At 35.6% G+C, this 24,709-nt stretch overlaps 3 protein-coding genes across 3 annotated transcripts in view; 2 read left to right on the forward strand and 1 right to left on the reverse strand.

The window, feature by feature from the left end:
• iqgap1 (IQ motif containing GTPase activating protein 1) overlaps window positions 1-5,449 on the reverse strand; it is a 45,469-nt gene extending 40,020 nt beyond the window's left edge. Inside the window, exons 1-2 of the mRNA XM_051899863.1 lie at window positions 5,236-5,449; window positions 2,188-2,290 (exon numbers count right to left, since the gene is read on the reverse strand). Coding sequence (XP_051755823.1) covers window positions 2,188-2,290; window positions 5,236-5,281 — 149 coding nt within the window. The 5' untranslated portion in view covers window positions 5,282-5,449. The remainder of the gene's footprint in view (window positions 1-2,187; window positions 2,291-5,235) is intronic.
• A 772-nt stretch (window positions 5,450-6,221) lies between these two features.
• cartl (cocaine- and amphetamine-regulated transcript-like) lies at window positions 6,222-7,221 on the forward strand. Its single transcript, XM_051900200.1, has 3 exons — window positions 6,222-6,459; window positions 6,696-6,770; window positions 6,884-7,221. The coding sequence occupies exons 1-3, from the start codon at window positions 6,328-6,330 to the stop codon at window positions 6,989-6,991; spliced, it is 315 nt and encodes a 104-aa protein (XP_051756160.1). The 5' UTR covers window positions 6,222-6,327; the 3' UTR covers window positions 6,992-7,221.
• Window positions 7,222-20,853: 13,632 nt separating this feature from the next.
• On the forward strand, window positions 20,854-21,715 carry cart3 (cocaine- and amphetamine-regulated transcript 3). The gene is made up of 3 exons (XM_051900023.1): window positions 20,854-21,053; window positions 21,150-21,233; window positions 21,417-21,715. Exons 1-3 carry the CDS (start codon window positions 20,892-20,894, stop codon window positions 21,522-21,524), a joined length of 354 nt encoding a protein of 117 aa, XP_051755983.1. The 5' UTR covers window positions 20,854-20,891; the 3' UTR covers window positions 21,525-21,715.
• Window positions 21,716-24,709: the final 2,994 nt, after the last annotated feature.

The raw sequence follows: 24,709 nt of genomic DNA on the forward strand, positions 1-24,709 counted from the left end.
GGAGCAGAATTTGCATTGCATTGCTCAGAGACAATTTCACAATTCATTTGAGCAAATCATCATACAGAGCAGGCCTTCATGCTTTAAAGTAGACTGTGGTATGGAAATAAACGAACGATAAAAGCTCATTTGGAAATGCACTGTGGTATTCTAACAACTAACACAAATTCACAACCTTTCGCTTTCAGACACTGCATATAAACCTACAAAATTCCCATCATACCATAGACTGCAATACGTCACTCTCGCTGCAAACTCCAAGCATTCCAGAGATGAAGCCCAAGGGCAAATGCTGTCAGCTCAATAAGGTCTGAGAAAGAAACTTTCTCCCGTCCTCCAGGCAAAAGCCTGATGGATGACGTCGAGAAAAGCAACAAAGTTGGAGTTTTAGTTGATTTATTAAAGTGCAGATGTACTGTAAATTTCAGATGCCACAGCGGGACAAAGGAGAACACCTGAACAGAGAATAAACAGCAGTATAAATGGCACAGACTTTGACTCTTTTGACCTTATCTGCTCACTTATGTATACACTGGAGTTTCTTTCTCTCCCACTATGTCACGCACTCATTCCCTCAAACACGCAGACACCGGAACCAGTCTCTATGACAACCTCATGTTGTCATAGCTACAGAGTGAGATACTGAAATCAACAGGGACTGACTCACTTCCTCTTGCACCACTGATGTGTCTTTGTGTGCATGTAATGAATGCACTGACAGGCCATAGTCTCCAAAATCTCCAAAAGATCCAAAAAAAATATAGATACAGCAGATCAGAGACTTAAATAAACTTCTACCCTAAGCCCCAAGTGTTAAACTTTGGCGTTTAATTCATCACACACCTTTTGTGGTACCTCAGAATGCGTGGCTTGATGAGGAGAGGTATGTCATTTCTTTCTAAGCCACCTAACTGGACCTACAAATGATGTAGAGTACCTTGGAAGCACACAGCAACATGCTTAAAATCATTTACAACACATTAGCAACGCATAAAAACACCCTGACATGGACAAGCACTAGTCAAATATTGTACAAAAATGTACAAATCTGCCCAACCATTCAAAATGTTGGAGTCCGTAATATGTAGGGGTTTTTTAAGAAATTGACTTTTTTTCATGGGGTGCATTAAACTGATCAAAAGTGGCAGTAAAGACATTTATAAAGTTACAAAAGATTTCTATTTCAAATAAATGCTGCTCTATTGAACTTTCTATTCATCAACAAAATCCTAGAATTTTTGCTTACAAAAAAAAAAATATAAACAGCAGCTTTCAACACTCACAATAATAAGAAATGTACCAAATCAGCATATTAGAATGATTTCTGAAGGATCATGTGACACTGAAGATTGCAATAATGATGCTGAAAATTCAGATGTGTCATCACAGAAATAAACTACATTTTAAAATATATTAAAATAGAAAACAGTTATTTTAAATTGTAATAATATTTCACATTATTACTGTTTTTACTGTATTTTTGATCAAATAAATGCAGCCCTGGCGAGCATTAGAAACTTCTTTGAAAAACATGAATATTACCAACCCCACACTTTCCAACAGTAGTGTATTATGCTCTCAGATCTCATTTACCACAAACTCGTTGAAACGCTTCACCCAAAAATGAAAATTCTATCATTATTTTCTCACCCTTACGTCGTTGTAAACCTGTTTGACCTTCTTTATGCATTACACAAAAGAAGATACTTTTAAGAATGTTTCAGCTTACTTTGTACATATAATGAAAATATTTGGGGTTCAGCGAAGTTTTGGAGCCCCATTGACTTTCACTATGTGGACAAAAACAGCTGAAATATTCATCAAAATATCTTTTATGTTCCACAGAAAAAAGAAAGTCATACCGGTTTGGAATGAATGACATGAAGGTGAGAAAATCATGGCAATTTTTCGGGGGTGACGTAACTCTTAAAGTCTGAGCCACTGAAATATAACTGACATAAAATCCAGACCTTCATGGAGAATCTGGGTTACTTAGAAATTCACTGTAGTGGGTCTTGCTGGGACATGCAGGAAGAAACCCACAATCATGTGACAAGTATTCATCACAGAGACATTAAACAACCACCAACTGAAAGCTAAACAGCTATTTTAACCGAAACACTCTGTGTTAACTGTCAAGAAATAACATGACTGCTGAAGGGCTGAAATGGAGATTTGGGCTCTTACCGTTTAGCCTCCTCCAAGTGGCACAGGTATTCATAGGCCATGTTCTGTTGACGCCGCTCATCCATCTCCTCAGCAGTGAGCCGCTCCACACCGTCCAGAACAGCTGAAATGAGGGGGGCAAACATACCAAACATGAGAATGAAACACACTTACTGTATACACTACTGTTCAAAAGCTTGGGGTCAGTTTTCTTTTGAAAAAAATTTTTACTTTTATTCAGCAAGGATGCTTTAAGTTGCTCAAAAGTGGCAGTGGCAGTTACCAACCCCAAACGTTTAAACAATAGTGTATAGATATATTTCTCTCACACACTGTACATAATCAAATCACTTAAATACAGTCGCCCTCAAACAGTTAGAATAAAATGTAAATAAACTGCTCCACTCTAACCAAACTGTTTCAGCAGTTTATGCAAACTTTGTAATATATAACATGACTTACGTGCCTCACCTCTAGCAACCTTAAGATCTGTGATTATTCCACATACTGAAATCATTTAATGAGGTTTAATGTCATGTGCAAAAAGAAGATAAATCTAATTATAAATGGCTGCACATTCTTCAGACAGAAAAAAAAAAAGGAGGAAACTATGGAAAAACACATTTATCTATAAAAACCTTAGTCAGGACAGACACCATATTGAATTTTATGCGAATGAAAATGACGCTGTGAAATCCCTAGTTTTCACTCCTGTCAAAAATTAAATATGGCCAAAGATTTGAAAAACGTCTAATTTCAGTCTCTAGAGTTGTACTCAATATGGTCTGAACTGTTATGATCCACTGTGGACCTATTTGATGTATAAGATGCATTTGTAAGTCAAACTTCTGTTGGAAAATAAACATTTAAGGGAATAAATCAGGCTGCAAGGCTCTAACTCTGAGAACGGCTTTCATCTGAGGGGATTCACATCCCTAGCAGTCAGTGAGTAGATCCTAAACTGTGAATATTAAACTTTAAATAAGAGTGAGAGAACCATAATAGTATTGACGTCTTTGATTTTGAATTATGAAACTTCAAAACAATCCTTTACCCTGCAACAAACCTGCAAAGAAACCCAATTCAAAATGATGTCTGCATGTTCAGACGTGAACAGAACTATGATATGACGAGGATATTCTTAAGGAACTGTTATACCATTCTTCAGTGGCTGTTTTAGGTACTGCACTAAAGGTTTTCCAAAAACAAGACTATTAATGGCATTTTTCCATTGCATACAGATAAAAACAAAGTCTAGAAGATAATAAAATTACACGACTCAACCACCAAATAATTGTTGTTCAGAGCTAAACTCAAGCCTCCTTTGAACTGTTACGTTACCCTACCTTTAAGTAATAACTAGTTTTAAAAGTTGCTATAAGAAAATATATGTCAAATTTGGCATTTCGTTTGTGAACCAATCGGTTTCTGAACAAATCATTTTCATTCATTTCCATGCACTGAAGTCTCTCCCTTTTGAAGTGCCTTAAAAGACGAATAGCACAAACCAAAAGCATTCTAGAAAAGGCTGAAAGCAACTTGCAGTGACATACCTTAAAATATGTCAGTGTTAATGTTCAGAACTTCATAGCTCTGATCATTAATAACTGAAACAAACTACTTGCTGAATAAGTCTTACATAGGGCGAGTCAGTGTTTTCAGTCTGAATGAGAATGTGAAACTCAGATAAATAAATAAATAAATAAATAAATAAGAAGCAAAGGGGGCAGAATAATTCTGAATGTTCTTTACAGAATTAAAGTCACGTAGTATGATGATGACTTACCTCCAGTTTCACAGACAAGGCTTAAGGTAGTCCTAGACTAAAATGCATGTTTGAGCTGTTTTAACTGAAAGCAAGTTCTTATAATATGTCAGTGCCATTGTTTTGTCAAGATGCACACCAGTAATGATTTTTTTTGTCTAATGCACGTTTATAAAAACTACTTAAATGCCCTAATTGAACTAAGGCCTAATCCTGGCTTAATCTAATCCCGGTCTGTGAAATTGGGCATTAAATTCCTTACTTAGTCTACTTTATTTTCTACAATTTTAAATTGTTATAGTTTGATTAAAATCGTGCAGTTTATTTAAACCCTTGTTTCAGTAAACCAAATGTTTTTTTTGGTTTCACTCATCGAATCGATGAGTGAATGATTCGATGACTCACTCATAACACATAAAAAGACTCGTCTCCACCAACCGCCGTAAAGCCTCACTGGACGAATCAGTAAGAAAATCTAAATGAATCCTTTAGTAAATGGATTCAAAAGATTCAACTGATATGAATCACACCACTGAAGTAAAATACTGTGTATTTCAAGCTTAGAAAAGTGAGTGGTTTCGAAAAGCTGTCTGCTAGTGAAAGAGATCATTGAAACTGTATTAGTACCAGAAACAGTGAACCGCTTTTACGGCAGCAAAGTAACTCCATAATTAGTCAGTTTGGTTTCGCTCATGCCGGGGGGGGAAGATAAATAATAGCGCGCGATACATGACGCTTTTTCCAGTACTCGAGTCACTGAGAGTCACGCCTGACCTTCATTGGGGCGTTTATGGTGATTGGTTTTCTGCTTATAATAAAGACAACACTCATAGATGAGAGAGAGCGTCGTTATGGGATAGATCCAAACCACTGACTACTTAATAAAACTGTTTTTCAAACGATCTTGTCTAAATTAAAGGTATGCAAACAGTATATACGCCATTTCATTTCATGTTCAATTTATATGATTCAGCAGTTCAGCAGAGAGAATTGAATGCCGGTGATTTATGTAAAATTACGCAAAAAACAACATGTTTGGTTGCTCAAAAAAAGCTGTCCAGGTGATCCCGCTCGGTTGTGCCCTAGCACACATACAGTATTATAATGCGGAAGTTGTTTACCATGCCGAAGTAAACTTGTGCATTAAAAACATGAGCAACTTTATTAAAATAATCTAAAATCAACTGAATTGTACTCTTTTTGAATTAAAGCATTTGCATAAAATGAAAATGATTAGTTTTTCTTGTAACAAACTTTTCAACATGTCTCAGAAGAACGCGTAATGAAAACGCATTAATACTTACACCCATATCTAGGTCGGAAACCGTCTATATCTTCAGAAGTTGACATGTCTTCTCAAAAAGTTAATCCTGTTTCCTTCTGAGTTCTCAATGCAGATCTGTATCCTTTTAAGATTTATATTTAGACCTTGAGAAGGCACCTCTGGCCCCCTTCTTACTTCGCTGCACAGTTTCAGCGACTTTTTTTTTTCTTGAAAACCCACTGATGTCATGGGCGTGTTCCTTCCTAAATCCTGAAGTATGCGTTTCAGGAAACACCCATTTTAAGAAAATCACTTCAAAACTTTTAACTGTGACTGCAGCGCCGTCTACTGGCAACACAGGTCATCGTCTGCCACTGCACTCTATACCAGTGATTCTCCAGCAGGGGGCCTCAGCAAACTTCCAAAGAGCAGCAGGAAAACAGTATAGTTTTAGTTAAATTATAGTTACGTTAAAAAAAAAAAATGGTGAATTTGTAAATTATAATCACTGCATTCAATGGTTCATTTTAACTAGCACTGTGGTGAGATTAATATAATAAATGATATAGGTAGCCTATAATAATAATAGGAGAGGAGAACTGGCCCCCCAACTGAGCCTGGTTTCTCCCAACGTTTTTTTTTTTCCCATTTCTGTCACCTGATGCCACCTGATTTGCCACTGTCGCCTTTGGCTTGCTCAGTTGGGGACACATAAAATTATATTCAGCAATACATAATATTCAGCAATATTACTGATTTGACTATTGGCACTATTGGATGATAACTGGATGATGACATCACTGTTTTCTGCAGAGCTGTTTTATCTGAATTGAACTCATTTCATAATTGATGTGGGCTTATTACAGCTGCAATATATGCCTGCATTTACGACAGGAGAATTATCTATTGAACATGCAATAAACCGCTTGTTTGTGCTCCAATCTCAGCGTCAGCAAAATAGATATGTTTTGCCCAATAGCTGACACGATATAATCCGTTAACCGAAGTCAGGGCGGGGCATATCAGTTTATAAAACAGCCAAAGAACTGTTAAATAGACCGTGTTTACTAAGTTACCCGACTCTCCACAACTCAGTGTCCTGTGACCCGGGCAGTTGACTGGACCGAGGACCATGGCGAGCTCAGAGATACTGTCTGGACTGATCATACTCGGCCTCTTTATCGTCCTGTGCTCTGGACAAACTTCCCAAGAACTATCCTCAGATGACACACAACTGTCCCAGCAGGAAACGGAGAAAGAATTGGTGAGTATTCGCGAAATAAACGCCTTTTTATAGCTTTGTTTATATTTCTTTGTAGCGTGATATCTTTTTATATTGCGAGACATATGTGGCCAATTAGCCTGTATCTGTGAACCAAAAACTGTATAATTGGTTGGTGAAGTGTCAAACTTGTTTGTAAAAGTAGCCTAATTTCATTCATATCTCAATTAAAGAAAAACAGGCTATTCAGTTGATTATGGGTGCTTGTTTTTGCATAGGTTGAGGCAATGACAGCACTTTTGGGGAGATATCAGACAAATTTACCAACTTCAGAAAAACGTGGCATTCCACAGGTAAATTTTTCTCAATTTTTTTCTCACCTTTATTTTCTTCATACTATAAGTCATTCGTTGCAAAGGTCTTAACATCTGATCATGAAATTCTTTCTCTCTGTCTCTCTCTGTAGTGTGCTGTGGGGTCCCGCTGCGCCATGAGATTTGGTCCACGCTTTGGAAAATTGTGTGAATGTGTCAGAGGATCCAACTGTAACTCATTTCTTCTAAAATGCATCTGAATCATTAAAAAGAAGCGAATCCATCATCCTTTCTTGACGCATAATGTCATGCACAAATGATGACCTGAAAGACGCAGAGGGTGGAAATCTGTTTTCTGAATCACTTGTACAAGGTCTATGACAAGTATTCATCAAAACGCAGCATGACAAACAAAGCATGGGTTTTATGTGTTTATTTATATTTTTTGGTTGTCTTGTGTTATCAATAAACATTATTATTCTTCAGCACATCTTATTGTCTTCATGAATTATGCATTTGTTTAATACAACCTTAACAACAAAAAATTAGACTAGTTCCAATTCTGAAATAGGTTAGTAGTTTCTGAGGGTATAGTGGTTTCTTAAGTGTACTAAAACCTTATACACCAATTCATCACAATACCAGCAGTGGTAAGTGAAAGATGGTCAACTTCGCCAACCAGACAAGTAGCCTGATTAAAATGTCAATAACAAAAAATAAATAAGGAAGCACCAAATGTTCAGACCAGTTATTACAATGTTATTACATTCATGTATATATATATATATATATATATATACACACACACACACACACACACACAAAAACAGAGATGTTTCTCTTCAGACACAGTAACAGGAGTGGGGGTATAGTTCACAAATTGGCAAGCCATTATGGGAAATGTAATTCATATTCTCACTGTGAACTTGATTGGAACATGCAACCCCCATCCCAAATCGATTTGCAGGAATATATGCAATAATTTAGTCTACAGAAAATGAGAAGTATAAATTGCAAAATGTGAATCATTGGCTACAGATGCACATCAGATGTTTAAAGTCAATGAACTAGAAAATTACTAATTTAAAGTTCCTGTAGTTTCATTGCCTTTAGGAGGAACAGTGAAGTTATTCCTGAATGCTTTCTGCCAAGACGATAAAATGATGCTGTATCCACAGAATCTTAATTCATGAGGGCATGCAGGTCATTATGTTTGGGTTTAGTACCTCTTGATTACAGTCAATCAGGCTAAAACCCAGGGGTTCAATAGTAAAGTTATCTGTTTGATCTAGGCCCTGTACCCATTGATCTAGAGAAAAAACAATGTCCTCTGAGGTAGCAATAAAAAGCATATTGTGTAAGGTGTATCACATGCCAGATATAAGATGGTACAATCTGACTTTCATTATCCTGCTGAAATATACAAAATATGTTTTCTGTGCTGACACCTGTCACAATTAAGGCCAGAATACAACACATTAAATTTTGTATATAAAATCTACTGAATGGGATGCAACCAAACGCAGTTATTATGAAAGCCCCAGCTGTGAAATAGGATGTAAAAGTAAATAAAAAGAGATATGAATTGGATAGGCCTTCATTTGAGCCTGATGAATGATTAAAGATTATGAGCTGTTCTTCAATGCTGGATGTCGTCATTTCCACATTACATTCTTGCATTTAGCTGTATGACTTTCTATAACAAGACTGCAGTGTGAATGTTTCCCCTGAGAAAGAGCACAGTCGATATATTGGTAGTTGAGAGTGCAACTTTCTGGTCCATTTCTTGAAATTGGTCAGTTTAGTGTCCCCTTGAGATATAGTGGTGCATTATTTAGGTGTCCTGTGTTATACGCACACACTCTGGCACTTTAATGACCTCTAAATAAATATGTTTAACCTGTTAGTCATGAGGCCAAACCACTGAATTATTAATTGTTCCAATGTTTCACTGAATAATATTATGCTGCACATGGTGTTGTTTCATACCTCAGTTTTCCTGCGAAGGATTTTTTCAGGACTTGACATTAATATATGCCTTTAATATATTTAAATGTACGTTTAAGTCAATGAACAATGAACGAAATTAATATTAATTCAGGGCACATGTTGAGAAAGCTGGTTGTTATGTTATATTTATCTTATTTGGAAATGAGATTTTATTCATTTATGGCCTACATTTACAGTTTGATTGTATAAGACATTTAACATAAACAGTAAGACTTGCTCTTTGATTTAATCTGACATGCTAATTATGTTGTTTAAATGAACCCATAATGACTGGGGTGATTATTTGTTTTCAGCATGTTTGTGGCTCATAACATGATTAAATGCTCCAAGTGATACAATTACTGTCTTTAGAGAGGCATGTTTGCAGTGTGGTCAAAAAGAAATTAAAATATTTTGTAATGTTTTCATCACTTTTATTATGAGCTTTAGTGTTGGAAAATATGTCTGTAATATTACTAAACTACCTGTGAGCCAGACCTCAGCATCAATATTTCTATTACTGCACAGTTTCTTAGTTAAGTTACCACAGGCTGTATAATACAACATGAAAATGATTCAAAACCAACAAGGGGACTGCAAAAGTACATTCTTTGATTCTTCAGTTACATGTATATGCATTTTGTTGCCACATAGAAGCCAACATCATGTATAATACACTGCATTCGCTAAGAAATGGGAGACCTATAACACAACAGTTCAATGAAAATGGCAGGTTCTCTCAAGTTCTCATTGAATATTTTGTAAATACAACAGTTTTTATTTGCGTTTGGGTTCTTTGCAGACACTTTGCAGTGAAAGGGTTTCAGCTGTGGTGTGCTAGTAGTACCTGCTCTAAATATAGATTCTTTATTGAGTATAATAAGTATAATAGTATAATATAAATGTATAATAGTATAACAATAATATAACAATAATTGAGTATTATTGAGTATAATATATTCTTTATAGATATAATAATATGGGTTATATAATTAATAGCCTAATAAAAATATACAATAATAATTGACATTAAAATGTAATAAAATAAACTTTCAGCAAGACAGTAATGAACATTAAGAACATTCTGTTACAGATAACTAAAAATATTCTGGCATGGGTATCTGTTGAATATGAAGATCAGAGCGGTAATTGGGTTCTGAGGGTGTTCAGCTCATTTGAGTCCTGCTGTGACAGATGCGTGATGACTGTCCACCCTCAGTAACACCTGCATTTGATCTTTTTAGACAGTTTTTCTGACATGTGGAATGAAGTGGAAAAGTTTTTCAAAGTATTTCACTCTTGTGTTATGAAATGAATGGCAGTAGGAGAAAGTGTGCTCGAAAGTGTGATCACCCTCACCTCTTTTCCTTTTGAAGCCAATTTTTGTCCATGTCTGCTTTTCTCTTCAGCTACAGCTGTGCTCACCTGTTTTTGGAAAGGATTCCTGATTTGTATCTCTGACAATGAAGAGATATTCTGCCTGACCATTCTGTTTGAAGCCATAAAATTACAATTAATTCAAGAGAAGAGAAGAGAAGAGAAGAGAAGAGAAGAGAAGAGAAGAGAAGAGAAGAGGTCGTTGCAAGTGGGAGGGGAAGTTATTTTGATTAAAGATTACGAAGTCACATGATTTTTTTAAATTAACGATGTTCACGAAAAAATCATTTAGCTATAATAAATACTGTTCCATCAAATAAAGGAATTGTCCATTTTGATTTCATTGACCTTAAGAGCTTATGTGGGTGTGGTAGAAGAATGGAACGTTTTGTATTTATTTGCTGTAACGTGACATTGTGCTGGTGGTTTATATTTTTCAAAATATTGTTCCCCTTATTACTTTATTCAAGATAAATAACGTTTAGTGAAGTCGTTTTTCCTCATAATGATAATTTTAAAAAGCATTGTTTTTATTTTGTATCCATTTGTTATTTTCATTGAACACTAGGTGGCATTGTTTGTTTACTAATTGTAAACGCTGAGTCTACCCTTACTTATTTTATTTAATGTACAGTTTAGTCCATTTTACTAAGTCATTCATGTTTAAAATGCTCACCAATAATTTCAGCCTCCTTAATTAACAGCCTCCTTTATAAGCCAAGAACATAATGAGATTTTTGTCTGACCCTTAATAAGACTAGGGTTGAGGAAGGAATTGTTTTCAAGTCATCCAAATTTTGATTTAGAATTTTCCCAATACCCAAAATGTCATTAAACGAGTGAAAAGCAAATACAGCTGAGATCTGATATCCGTCTCAGAATTCCATAAAACGTATAATTAAGAAATAGCAAACATCAGAAGAGAGACATTCTACCAGGAAAGATAACACCGCTGTACTCATCTCTTCCAATGGCTTTGTCAGTCCTCAGTGGAAGGAAGCAGTTAGTGAGAGACGGAGTGAGTCATTAAGTCTGCAATAATCAGCAGCTCACTTCTTTAATTATTTATGCTGTGTAATTATGCTTCTGTGGAGCTGGTGGAGGAGGCTGGCAAAATGATGAAGTGCTTGTTTTTCAAATAAATGCTCATTGGATGATGGAAACTCAATTTAGTGTCGGAGAGGACATGTTGCTTTATGTGACACTTGTGTGGTGGGTTAATGAACAGCTTCCTTGAGTCACTTAGGGAGATATCTGCAATCTATCTAAAGGCTTCTCGGCTGACACTCATCATTCTGTCCTCTTTGTATCCTGCAGGTCATCTTCCCTCTCTGACGAGCCTCCCAAACCTGTCCTGATTTCTTCTTGGCTGCTGCTGTGAAAATGACAGGAACTTTGCTTTCAGAAGAGGCTCCAGAGGCTCACTGGTTCTGTCTGAAAGAAAATCTTTTGTACTGAACACTTAAAACATTACACTACTGTTTTACTCAAAATGTTTATTTATTAAGAAGGTTAAAAATACACCACAGACTACAAGACAGACGTTGTTATGTAACTTCTCCCCATCCACAGAAGTTGCTGGGTCAGAGAATCTGTTAATGCATGTAATGCGAGGGAAACATATAAATTATATATGTATATATAAACAAACACATTAATATGTGCAATATGCAATGCTCACCATATATATATATATTATAAATGTAACATTTATTATTATCATAAAATTCAGTAACACTTTACAATAAGGTCTCATTTGTAGACATGCGTTTAACACAAACTAACTATGAGAAATAGTTTTACAGCATTAAAGGGTTACTTCAACCAAAAATGAAAATTCGGTCATTAATTACTCACCCTCATGTCCATCCAAACCCGTAAGACTTTTGTTCATCTTTGGAACACAAATGAAGATATTTTTGATGAAATCTGAGATCTTTCAGTGCCTTCATTGACAGTTACATAACTACCACTTTGACGCTTCAAAAAGTTCATAAAGAGATCGTAAAACTAATCCATATGAATTTGATTGGTTTAGTCCAAATTTTCTGAAGAGACTTGATCACTTTATATGTTGAACAGATTTAATTTGGGCTTCTATTAACATATAAACATTGATCAGCAAACATAAATAGAAGCTCAACCAAACCTGCTTCACGTGTGAGAAGAAACCTCATTGGTTCTTGTGGAAGCTCAAACATGCTGCTTAACACGAAAATGAACCTCATTGGTTCTCGCACATCAACCAAACATGCTTGAGCTTCTGTTTACCACAACTGATGTGTGTTGATGAATGTTTATATGTGAATAAAAGTCTAAATTCAATCTGTTCATCATATAAAGCGACAATCTCTTTATGAACTTTTTGAAGAGTCAAAGTGGTAGTTGCATAGCTTTCAACAGAGGTACAGAAATTGCTCAGATTTTATTAAAAATATCTTTATTTGAGTTCTGAAGATGAACGAAAGTTTGAAATGACATGAGGTTGAGTAAATGATGACAGAATTTTCATTTTTGGGTGGACTATCCTTTAACCTTGAATATGAATATAATGTTAAGTTAATGTTAGTTAATAAAAACACAGTTGTGCATTGTTTGTTCATGTTAGTTCACAGTGCATTAACTAATGTTAACAGATACAATTTTTGGTTTTAAAAATAGTATTAGTAAATGTAGAAATCAACATTAACACTAGTTAATGTTAACAAATGAAACCGTATTGTAATGTGCCAGTAATTCTTTTAAAAATTCTTTATAAAAATATATAAATAATAATTATTATTATAAAATTTTATGTCAGTGATTATAAAATGTCTCTGACACAGCAGTTTTCTTGGAGAGAAGAATTCCTCTCTTAATATTTGCCAGAGAAGTCACCCAAAGTTCTTCCTTTGAATTTCTTGGCATTTTCTGTCCTCCTCAGCCCGCTTTATTCTGTTATGTTGGCATTAGCTTAAAGATGTTAAGCTTTTGTCTAAAAATGGATTTGAAGAGAGTGGGTGGAATGGAAGTGGAGTCGTTAAGCAATATTATAAAGCTTAACACCACACACACGAGAGCTATACAGTGCAATTACGGAGATAAGCAACTCCTCATCAGAATAAATAAAGCTTTGTAGGCAGGGAAGAGTTGAAGGAGATTTTTCAGAGACCCCTAATTACCTCACAATGACGCACAACACAGACCGTGGACCCCGGTATGTGCGGACAGCCTTAACAATTTTGTGAATATATCACTGATGCTTTTTGCCTCAAGCAGAAGGCAGTGGATATAGAAAAGCTTTCACTTTCTGTCTTTTAATTTAAATTAATACGATTTGGTGGAACAAATAAAACTAATGCAGTATGCATGTGACAATGTCAAACGTTTTAACAAAACAAATGTCACTCCCATTAAAGAAAATGATTCTTGTTCATGCTTCAAAGGCATCAGGAGTAAAGATGTAAATGGGATGGTATATTATTCATCAACTTAAACAGGAAGAATGAAAAAATATTAAAAGACAGATGATTACATCTGCGAACAAGATCCCCTACCGAACCCTCAGGAACAGAACGTTGCGCAGTGTTATTTAAAGAAGCCTATTGTACCCTTTGCTTTGCTCTGTGTACTTTTTTCCCTTTAATCTTCTCCTAAGTTTTGACAGGCCAAAGACAGACTTTGCAATCATACAAGCTCGTTCATATTTGATCCTCCTGTTTGGCTCTTGTTTATCATTCTTTACCTCATCTAGACCACGAAACAGTGCTCTTTTGCTTTGTGCTTGACCATCTCATTTGCTCTCTAGCCAGTGTTTCTGATAGAGGTGAGACGGGTCAGCTCAATACAAATAGGCTCTTTCTGCTGTAACTACAGCATGCATATTAATAACAGCTGTAGGCATTCTTATCCTTAGTACATGGTGATGCTTTTATTTGACAGATCTTGAGCTTGTCACATCTTGTAGGATACCCAGGACATTGATGGATACATCTGTTAAGGGAGCGTACTAACATGCACATCCGCTGCTGTTATCTTAATAATGCAATCAGTGGACTGGAGTGTGGCTGTCACTGACACATGAGATAATCTTTGCTGCACAATAAAGTGACCTGATTCTGTGTCTCTCTCCATGCTGACATCTAATATTACCCACTGGCCACTTCACAGCTGGATTAACCGACTCTGGTCCCGTTTATCAGCTTCGTTTTGGGGTTTTAGGATCTAAAGACTGTCTGAAGCTCGACTGTTTGGCTTGGGCATTTGGTCTCAGTGTTGACTCCCTCCCTCTGACATAATGGGGAGTCTGTGTTGTGCCTTGAAAAATGAAGGTCTGGCACTAACAAGGGACCTCTGGCGTTCTGGTAACGTGTTAGAGCCCTCCAAGTAATTGACAGTTCAGACACAGCTCTTCCTCTCTCTGGGTTAGCGAGTCCCCCTGTTGCTATGCTGAAGCTCCTGAAACTACATTTGTTATCCTTTTGCATTCACATTTATGCATTTGGCAGATACTTTTATCCAAAGCAACTTACATTACATTCAAGGTATACATTTTTATCAGTTTTTGCTTTCCCTAGGAATCAAACCCATGACCCTGCGCTACAGGAAAGCTTTTATTAACCATTTTTGATTAAGCAATATCACAGAAGTAAGATTGCTGTTCACAATATCATCACGGCTCTGACTGCCTTTAGTTCAACAAACAAGAGGTTATATTGAGTATATTTTAGATAGAATACATTGTCTATTTCTGATTTGCCAACAATATAGTTACACAGTGGTGTTTTGTTCCTGAATGAATCAGTGTTTTTGAATGAATCTATTGAGGGAACGATTCAATAACTGTAGGTATTGGGGCAGAGGGCCACACTTACAGTCTTTGCACTTGACCACAACTGAAAAGTTTTCCTCAAATTCTTGCAATTTCAGGGCACATGTTCCTGAATGTGATGAATGATGGGATACACTTAGCTACAAATACCACTCTGAAGCTGTATTAGTGATAGTGTGGATTTAGTGAAAAATCTCCTCTATTACAGACCGAGGCCCCGTTTACAATAGTGCATTTTTGTTTTAAAACGCATAAGTTTTGCTACGGTTACGCCTGTCGTTCACATTACGCCAGTGTTTTCGAAATGGAGACTTTTGAAAACGACGGCGTGGCTGCCCACGTTCGCTCTGCGTAATCTTGACGACCATGTAAACAATAACATGGAGACTGAACTGCAATATTTGCTGGCTTTGTTGTCATTTTTAGCAGCCATTGTGCAGTTAAACTCTGCATTTTTTTAATACTGCAGCTGCCAAAATGTGCAAGAGGCAACTGTTTACACTTCTATGCGCATACCCAGTGTGCGTTTTCAGCCATGTGTAGACGGAGATCGTTTCTGAAATGCTGTGGAATCGCCAGTGTAGACGGAGATCGTTTCTGAGACGCTGTGGAATCGCCAGTGTAGACGAGGATTGTTTTCATTTTAAAACACCATTTTAAAACAAAAATGCACTAGTGTAAATGGGGCCTGATATTATTAAACAATAATGTATAATAATTATTCATTCTTTTTTTTCTTCTTCCAAACTATTTTCAGGCATTCAGATCATCTTAAGATTGTTTTGTATAATAACAACTGCTGATGATTGAAAAATAATAATAATAAAAAAATAATAAAACACACACACACACACACACACACACACACACACACACATACAAAAACCCCCGAAGAGATATGCTCCAAAATAAATTCAGTAATTTATTCCAGAGTGATGGAAATTTATTGAGAATCAAGAAAAATTAAAGGAATTTGGGATCAGATGTTCTTCTTTATATAAATGCTGTGATCAGTAGATTAATAAGAGTCTTATCTGAACATATCTTCATGGTAGGAAAATAGAACAAGGGTTAGTTCACCCCAAAATGAAATTTCTGTCATTAATTACCAACCCTCATGTTGTTCCAAACCTGTAAGACATTTGTTCATCTTCAGAACACAAATTAAGGTATTTTTGATGATTTTTTTATCTCCCATAGAAGGCAACAAAATTATCACATTCAAGGTGCAGAAAGGCAGTAAAGACATCATTAAAATGGTCAACATGACTACAGTGGTTCAACCTTAATGTTATGAAGCGACGAGAATACATTTTGTGCACAAAAACAAAAAAATAACAACTTTATTCAACAATTTCCTCTCTACTCTGTTAGTCTCCTACGCAGTTTATGTTGAAGACACATTGCAGAACTTCTGTGTTCTATGTCAGAACGCCGACTCTGTATTGGCCGGCCCCTGCTCCTGCATCATTCATTGTGCTGCTCATGTAAACAGCGTCGGCCAATACTGAGCCAGTATTCGGACGTAAACATGGAAGCGCTGCACTGCATCAAATACGTAGGAGACTGAAAGGGTAGAGAAGAAATTGTTGAATAAAGTCGTTATTTTTGTTTTGTTTTTGCGCACAAAAAAGTATTCTCGTCGCTTCATAACATTAAGGTTGAACCACTGTAGTCACGTTGACTATTTTAACAATGTCTTTACTACTTCTCTGGACCTTGAATGTGGTAATATCATTGCTTTCTATGGGAGATAAAAAAAAAAACCTTGGATTTCATCAAAAATATCTTAATTTATGTTCCGAAGATGAACGAAGGTCTTACGGGTTTGGAACGACATGAGGGTGGGTAATAAATGACAGAAATTTCATTTTTGGGTAAACTAATCCTTTAATTCCACCAAATAGATGTCACACAAGTATGTCACTTTTAATTTTTCAACATTAGAGAGGCAATAAGGTTGTAATGCACTTAACTTGATCACCTGAAGGAACAGGGAAATCACACACCCACACAAAATCAATTTCAACGCAAGATCTTTCCAGCTCAAGTAACTCGACTCTCTCGAGAGGATTCATAAGGTAGAAAAAAGGTGGGAGGTCATCGAAATGCCAGCGAATAGAGAAAACAAACATCTTTGAACCAAACAAATGTGCCAGGATCTTAGAGTTCGGAGGAATACTTAGATAAGTCAGGAAGATAATGAATTCCGATCTCTCCCACACAACACTCCTGCTTCGTCTTTGAGATTTGCCTTCAAAGGACATTCTCTTTCTCTTCGCTGCATATACAAACAACCCTCTTCAGTGACTCAGGAAGCTTTTCTAGAGGCCAATAATCTTAATGGGAACTTAAAGGTGAGAGTTTATTATTAAAAGATGTCAGACTTCCTTTGTTGAGGATATAGGCTGTTTGGCAGAAGATATGTTATTTCCCCAAATTAAATCAGAGCCAAGTCCTATTAGTGGGTGGCGAACCTTTACCACATTGAAAGATTACACCAAACTACCATTTACAAACTGTCAAGTCAAATTTTGAATGAAGTCTGCATGCACAATAGTAGCAATGCGTATGTTCAAGTTACTGCAACTGCCAGTGTGTATTTTCGGTTATGTTCCTCTCAGCCATTCTAACACTTGGTCTGGATTTGACACCCTATGGCAATCCTGTCCTATCCGGTAATCATCTTTTCAAAAATGGTCTACACTGTTTTGACAGGAATGACACCCTCAGGACCTTATTTTAGCAGTGTGGAGAAATGTTATGTGAATAATGACCGTGAAAAGTGAAACATTTTGCTGGTGTTAAATTACTGACATGCGTACTTATGCATATGAACTATCTGCCTGCACAAAATTGAATAATTTTTCTTGGAAGGAAATGAAAATACAGCTCATTTGACGTGAGTGGTGAGCAAAACTACCCTGACAGTGGTCGTATTAATAAACAGGTAACCGTGCAGAGGGAAAAGTTTCTGTCAGGCAATAATACATGTAGTAATTGGAATGATATGACTCATGCAGCCCACAGAGCAGTCAGACGGACCTGGTTTGATTCCTGCCTCTAACCGACAAATGATCCTCATGAAGAAACTGAGACCGGATCAAAGTGAGGCTTGGCTTCGCATTAATCAGCAGGAAACAACAAAATAACATTTTCTGTGCCTAAAAACTGACAAACATCTTCTATGGTGACATGTGGCAAATTAATTTGTTGGCCAGAGAAAATGTATTAACTTACTCCCTTCTTGTGTGTAGGACATTGTATTTAAGAAAAATAGCATTAAGAATGGAGGATCATTCAGTTTCTTTAGTATGTCCCGGTCTTTTGCAGGTTTTATTTCTGGCAAGCTATTGATGTTCCTTTTGGATGTTCAATAAAGGCATGCTTCACAAAAAGCTGACAAACTAGAGATGAATGCAAGTAGGACAGCTGGTATGGAGGAACACTTAAGCTTCATCATCTTTATCACAATGCGTATATTTTTCCATTACTAAAAATAACTATTATGGTCATGCTAAACTAGTGTGGGATTACATTAATGTTGTTATATAATATATAATTTGAATATATATATATACACACTGTGTTCCAAATTATTATGCAAGTGACGTATCAGTAGGATTTCAGTACAATAAACATTCAGATTTTAGTTTTTCTAAGAAAGTGTTTGTTTGTTTATTTATCCATGTCTTTTTACATAACTGGTATCAATCTCAGACAAAATAATTTGCCAGGTCTATGGAAACCCTACTTAGAGGTTGTTCCACATTATTAAGCAAGTCACAGTTCTCATGCAATATGGGGAGGAAGAAAGATCTTTCTGAAGATGAAAGCATGAAATAGTGCAATGTTGTGCAAAAGGCATGAAAACAACTAATATTGTGTGAAAACTGAATGGAGATTATTGAAGTATCATAAGATTTGTGAGTGATTTAGAGCACAGCAGAACTCGGTCAGATAAAGGCTTATTAGGAAAGTTTCTGTAAAAAAAAATTAATTGTATTAAAAGGGCAGCTATAAAAAAAAAAAAAAGCCAGTGTTGAGCAGCAAACAGGTATTTGAAGCTGCTGGTGTCTCTGGAGTCTTGAGAAGCTCTCCATGCAGACTGGCAGTTGTGTGTAAAGATGCATTTCAGCCACTCCAAACCAAAGCTCACAAAGAAAAACATTTACAGTGGGTTTAGAAATACATGAAGACTCATTTTTAAATAGTTTTATTCACTGACTAATGCCGTACTACAATGGATGGTCTAAATGGATGGATTTCTGGATGGTTGGTGAATGGCTACCACGTTCCAACAAGACTGCGACGTCAGCAGGGAGCTGGCAGGTGATCATTTGGGCTGGAATATTGGGAAGTGAGATGGAAGGTCCCTTTAGGGTCTCTGAGGGTATTAAAATGACTTCAGCAAGATATGTGGAGTTCATAACTGGCCATTTTCAGCTATGGTATAAAAAGAAGGATAGTGCCTTCTGAAATACAATGCACTATGCACTATCCCATGCTGCAAAAAAACACCACAGCAATAAAACTGTTTGAAAATGTATTTCTACACCCACTGTAAATGTTTCTCTTTGTGAGGTTTGGTTAGTGGTAGCTAAAATGCAATTTTGCATATAACTGCCTGCATGGAGAGCTTCTCAAGACTCCAGAGACACCAGCAGCTTCAAATACCTGTTTGCTGTAGTTTGCTGTTTCTCATAAATATATAATCACTCACAAATCTTTTGATAGTTCAATAATCTGCATTCAGTTTTCACACAATATTACTTGTTTTCATGCCTTTTGCACAACATTGCACCATTTCATGCTTTTCATCTTCAAAAAGATCTTTCTTCCTCCCCATATTGCATGAGAACTGTGACTTGCTTAATAATGTGGAACGACCTCTAAGTAGGGTTCCCATTTACCTAAATAGACCTGGCAAATTATTTTGTCTGAGATTGATACCAGTTATCTAAAAAGACATGGATAAATAAACAAACAAACACTTTCAAAGAAAAAATAAAATCTGAATGTTTATTGTACTGAAATCCTACTGATACATCACTTGCATAATAATTTGAAACACAGTGTATATATATATATATATATATATATATATATATATATATATATATATCTAGGTTGTCACATAGGGATTTGTATGAGATTGGTGGATTTGTATGTTGGTTTCCATTAGTTAATTATACTAATTTAACTTATTACCATAATATTTTTAGTGAATAAAACCACATTAGCATAGATTTAGACTAGGCTGAAAGGTTGAAATGTCTTCTCAGGCAAATAGTCACACTTGTTTTAAATGTCACATTTTGCTGTTTTATTTATTTATTTATTAACACAAACCAGATTCAGTCATATACTTTGGTTCTAAAGCACTTTTCAGCTGGCCAGGATGGGAGACCAGAAAACCAGAATGGTTTAATTTTTGTGTGCTATTTCATAATTTTACCATTAAAAGTAGTTTAAACATGCTTAAAAAAATCAACGTGTTAAATGAACTGTATCTTCTTTTCTGTGCAATAATGGTGGAAGTACTTTAAAAATATTTAAGATATGTGGCTACATAGAACTGATTTCAGAAATAAACCTGATGTAAACAGTGTGACACCTGGCTCCATCTGTCCATCTCCAATGTACGTCTGCAATCTGTTTCAACTTTCGCTAAAACAATCAAAAACAGAATCATAATTATAATTTGTGAGAAAAAATAATTATAAAAAAACAAAAATACCAGCCTAAATCCCCTTCAGGCGTATTTCTGACTTGTTTTGGACATAAACACGGCAGTTTTACGCAATGAGTCATCGTCTGCGTCCTTTTTTACGCATGGACAAAAATCAATGTGTAAGGTGGAGCAAAAGAAGGACAGAAGTGAGTGGTGTGTCACTGGAGCAGATATAAGGTGATTGGACCGCGGGAAGCGAGTGTTCACTTGAATCTCAGTGCAGAGGACGCGTTCAATCTTGGCTGTGACAATGGAGAGCTCCAAACTCTGGACGACAGCGATGGCATGCGCTGTGCTGCTCTCCTGCATTCAAGGTGCTGAAATGGACTTTGACAACGAATCTGACTTAGAAACGAGAGCTTTGAGAGAGTTTTACCCAAAGGACCCGAATCTGACAAACGAAAAGCAGCTCGTAAGTATTGCGTAATTCTCGGCGCATAAAGAAAACAAATGTTGCTCCCTTCTTCTTAATGACAGTTACTTTTGATTAATTAATCACTGTTTACAGCTGGGGGCTTTACATGACGTTCTGGAGAAACTGCAGAGTAAACGCATCTCACTTTGGGAAAAGAAGTTTGGGCGCGTTCCTACAGTGAGTAACACAAAACAGAATTTTTAAGATATTTTTGTGTTTCGCTATTTGATACTTAATACTTTACTTCAATTATAATAAAATGGGTTTTGTCTGGATTCAAATCACACATTTACTGTTTACATTTATTCCCAAAACGCTGACAATGAGTTATCTAACAATGACTATTTGTTTTCACATCAGTGCGACGTTGGGGAGCAATGCGCCATCAGAAAAGGGTCAAGAATCGGCAAAATGTGTGACTGTCCACGTGGAGCGTTTTGCAATTACTTTTTGCTGAAGTGTTTGTAATAATAAAGATGGATTGTGGATTGGAAATATACACATGGTATTACAGATATTTATACATTATGTGATTTCTATTTTTATGATTATGAAGTGCTACGAGAAGAACAGATGAATCTGAAAGATTGTTTAATTATTTGCTGCTCTTGATGTGTAACTAAACCTGAATAAATTGTGGACTTTTGTTTTCTAAGGCAGTCTGTGTGTTTCCTCTGGTATAATGTAACCTGACTTACACCTCAATACACATGACAAAACATCATGCACTGTAAGAAATATCAACTTACTAAAATAATAATGCTTATATTTAATTGCCCTTAAGTAAAATCAAAGTGGCAATGTTGAAAAAGTGGCACTTTTTCAACCACTTTGAATTACAGAAGAAAAATTGAGTTAAAATCAAATAATTGAAAACTCAAAATGAAATAGAAATGACAAAACATGTTGTAAAATGTTAAAAGATTATAGAAAAGAATAAGAAAAAGATGATGTTGTAATAATTAAATTGATTAAAACATTCTAAATTATGATAAACATTAGTGAAATTGTTGGTTGCAGGAAAATATAGAATTATAGTTAGGATAGTCGATTTAATGGCTAAAAGACATTTACACACTAAGATATAAACAATATGTCAAATTTGTGTATTTAAGCTTTTCTTTCTGAAATTACTTAAGTCTTGATTTTGAATGTAACACGTTAACTGAACAATAATAAAGTTTTTCTATAAAACACATCACCCCGGTTTTACGTTCCTTGTAATTTCTTCAATTCGTCTCACACATCTCATTCCATCAGCATGAATGATTTCAACAGCTGGGTTCAAAATATGTGACATTTCTGTATTACAAAAGCCTCTGACTCATAGGAGAGAATGAGGAAAAGTGCAGTTAGTACAGGCTGTCCCATGATTAGCTCTGCCTGAGAGGATGAGTCCAGCATGCAACCAAGCAGAAAAACACACCCAAATTCCCTCGGATGTCAATCAAAGTCGGCACTCAAATGGGTGCTTTCACTCCTTGTTAGGTTCATTTATGTTTGTTAATATTTTACAGAGTGCCAGCAGAAGAATGAGAAATACGTGTGTGCTGTTGCTCGCTGGCACTGAGAAAGTACAAACACATCTCTGCATAAAAATAGATGTTGATTGCGGATTAATTTTATATAACACCAATCAAACCTCTGTACACATTCAAGCCATTTAATATTCAGATCTCATAATGATTTTTCATTATTCATTTGATTGTGTAATTGCATTCAGGTTGCTGCATAGAGAGGAAGCTAATTGATTATGTGGTAAATATGAGCAAAGCAGTATGTGATGTGTAATAAAGTTGTCATTTACTTTAGGTAACAATCAGCTGCTCTTACAAGTGATTAAAAATGACCTCTGAGGTGATATAAACACAATAAAACTACTACAGTGCTTGATATGGAATCTACACAAATAATTGTTACGCAAAAAAACATTTAGGCTGAATCTAGTGATATCCCTAGTTTGTGTACAAAAATTGCTCTTTGCCAGTTTTGAACATTTTCATGTCATGTAAACAGGAATTGATCCATCTCTCAAGGCAAACAAATAAATACACAAGTATTATAAACTAGAGGCAGATTACATCCTGTAAAAAAAAGTGTTTTATATATTTTAAAATATAGCTGCAAGAGGTAGCTAATCATCAGCTCCAATCTTTTCAAATATTATGTAATTTTTACAGCAAAGTCTATCTTGAATCTTCATTGAAAGGGTTTGATGAAAGAGCAATATAATCTGTTGTCACAATCAGTGTTAATTTCGTTGACGAAAAATTTCGTCATAATTTTCGTCAACGACATTTTTTCACGGACGAAAACGAAACGATGACTAGATAAAAATGCGTTTTGAATGACTAAAACTATGAATCTACTCTAATTTTCGTCAACGAATAAAAACGAGACGAAAATGAAAGAGGAACGATTTGGGACGATATCCAGTCAGGACTGCTGTCCTGTGTGGAAGATGCGCACATTTGAAGTGTAACGTGCTGATCTAACCGCGGGAAAAGCGCGGCGCTCAACAGGCTCGCGCAGCAGTACTTCAGACTGCTTCGCAATCAATGAACAGCGCACATTTATGCCAAGCGATTGCTTATAAGCTAATGTTGATGAATTATGAGAATGTTTACTACACGATGTTTATATGGTAGTATGTTTTAGACGGTTGTAAGAATGCATATTTTATCACCCTCATGAGCAGCCTGCTACAGTGACTGCAGACATTTCAGAATAAGAGTCACGGTGTATTTCGGGATGGTTTATAATTATTATTTTATTATTGTTATTTTGTTTACACAATAAGCTGTATTTAATTTAATTTCTATTTAATTAATAGTAAACTACTGTATCTTTTGTCAGAGGAAGGAAAGACTAAGAACATTATTTGACACATTATTCAATATATTTTACAAGTATAAGGGTTATTATAGTTAACTAAACCAAAACCAAAGAAATCTTCATTACTTGAAATAAACGTTAACTGAAATAAAAAAACAAATATATAAAAAATTTAAACTTTATTTCATCTAGTTTCTAAGCTTTAGCTTAACCTGAGGTATTAAAATAACAAACAGAAATAAAAATGTATAGACATTTAAAAGCAAAAACTAAAAGACATAAACACACAAAAAAATTACTAAAACGTTTAACTAAAATTACAATGAAAGCAGAAAAACTAAAAATCAAATCTAATACAAATTTTAAATGAAAACTATAATAGTACCTCAATGATAAGTCAATCCCTGAAAAGTACTGAATTTTGCTCTTTCGTGTCTTTTTGCACTTGAACGGTCAAAAAACGTCTGCTTTGGTGAGCAAAGTACAGTTGGGTGAACATAAACAGTTTGGGGAATATCAGATGTACCTATATCAGTGTATTGGATCTGTGTATTGTTAGAGAAATGCTTAATGCATTACAATTTAACTAAATTAGATTTTAGTTGACTAAATCTACTGTAGATTTAGTCGACTAAAATCTTATGATATTTAGTCGACTAAAACTAAAACAATTTCTGATGACTAAAATATGACTAAAACTAAATGGCATTTTAGTCAAAAGACTATGACTAAAGCTAAATCAAAATTTGCTGTCAAAAGTAACACTGAGTCACAATAGACAAATGACTCACTTTTACTGTTAAACTTAATTTTTTTTT

The sequence above is a fragment of the Ctenopharyngodon idella genome, chromosome 7 (genome assembly GCF_019924925.1).
Source record: "Ctenopharyngodon idella isolate HZGC_01 chromosome 7, HZGC01, whole genome shotgun sequence".
Lineage (NCBI taxonomy): Eukaryota > Metazoa > Chordata > Actinopteri > Cypriniformes > Xenocyprididae > Ctenopharyngodon > Ctenopharyngodon idella.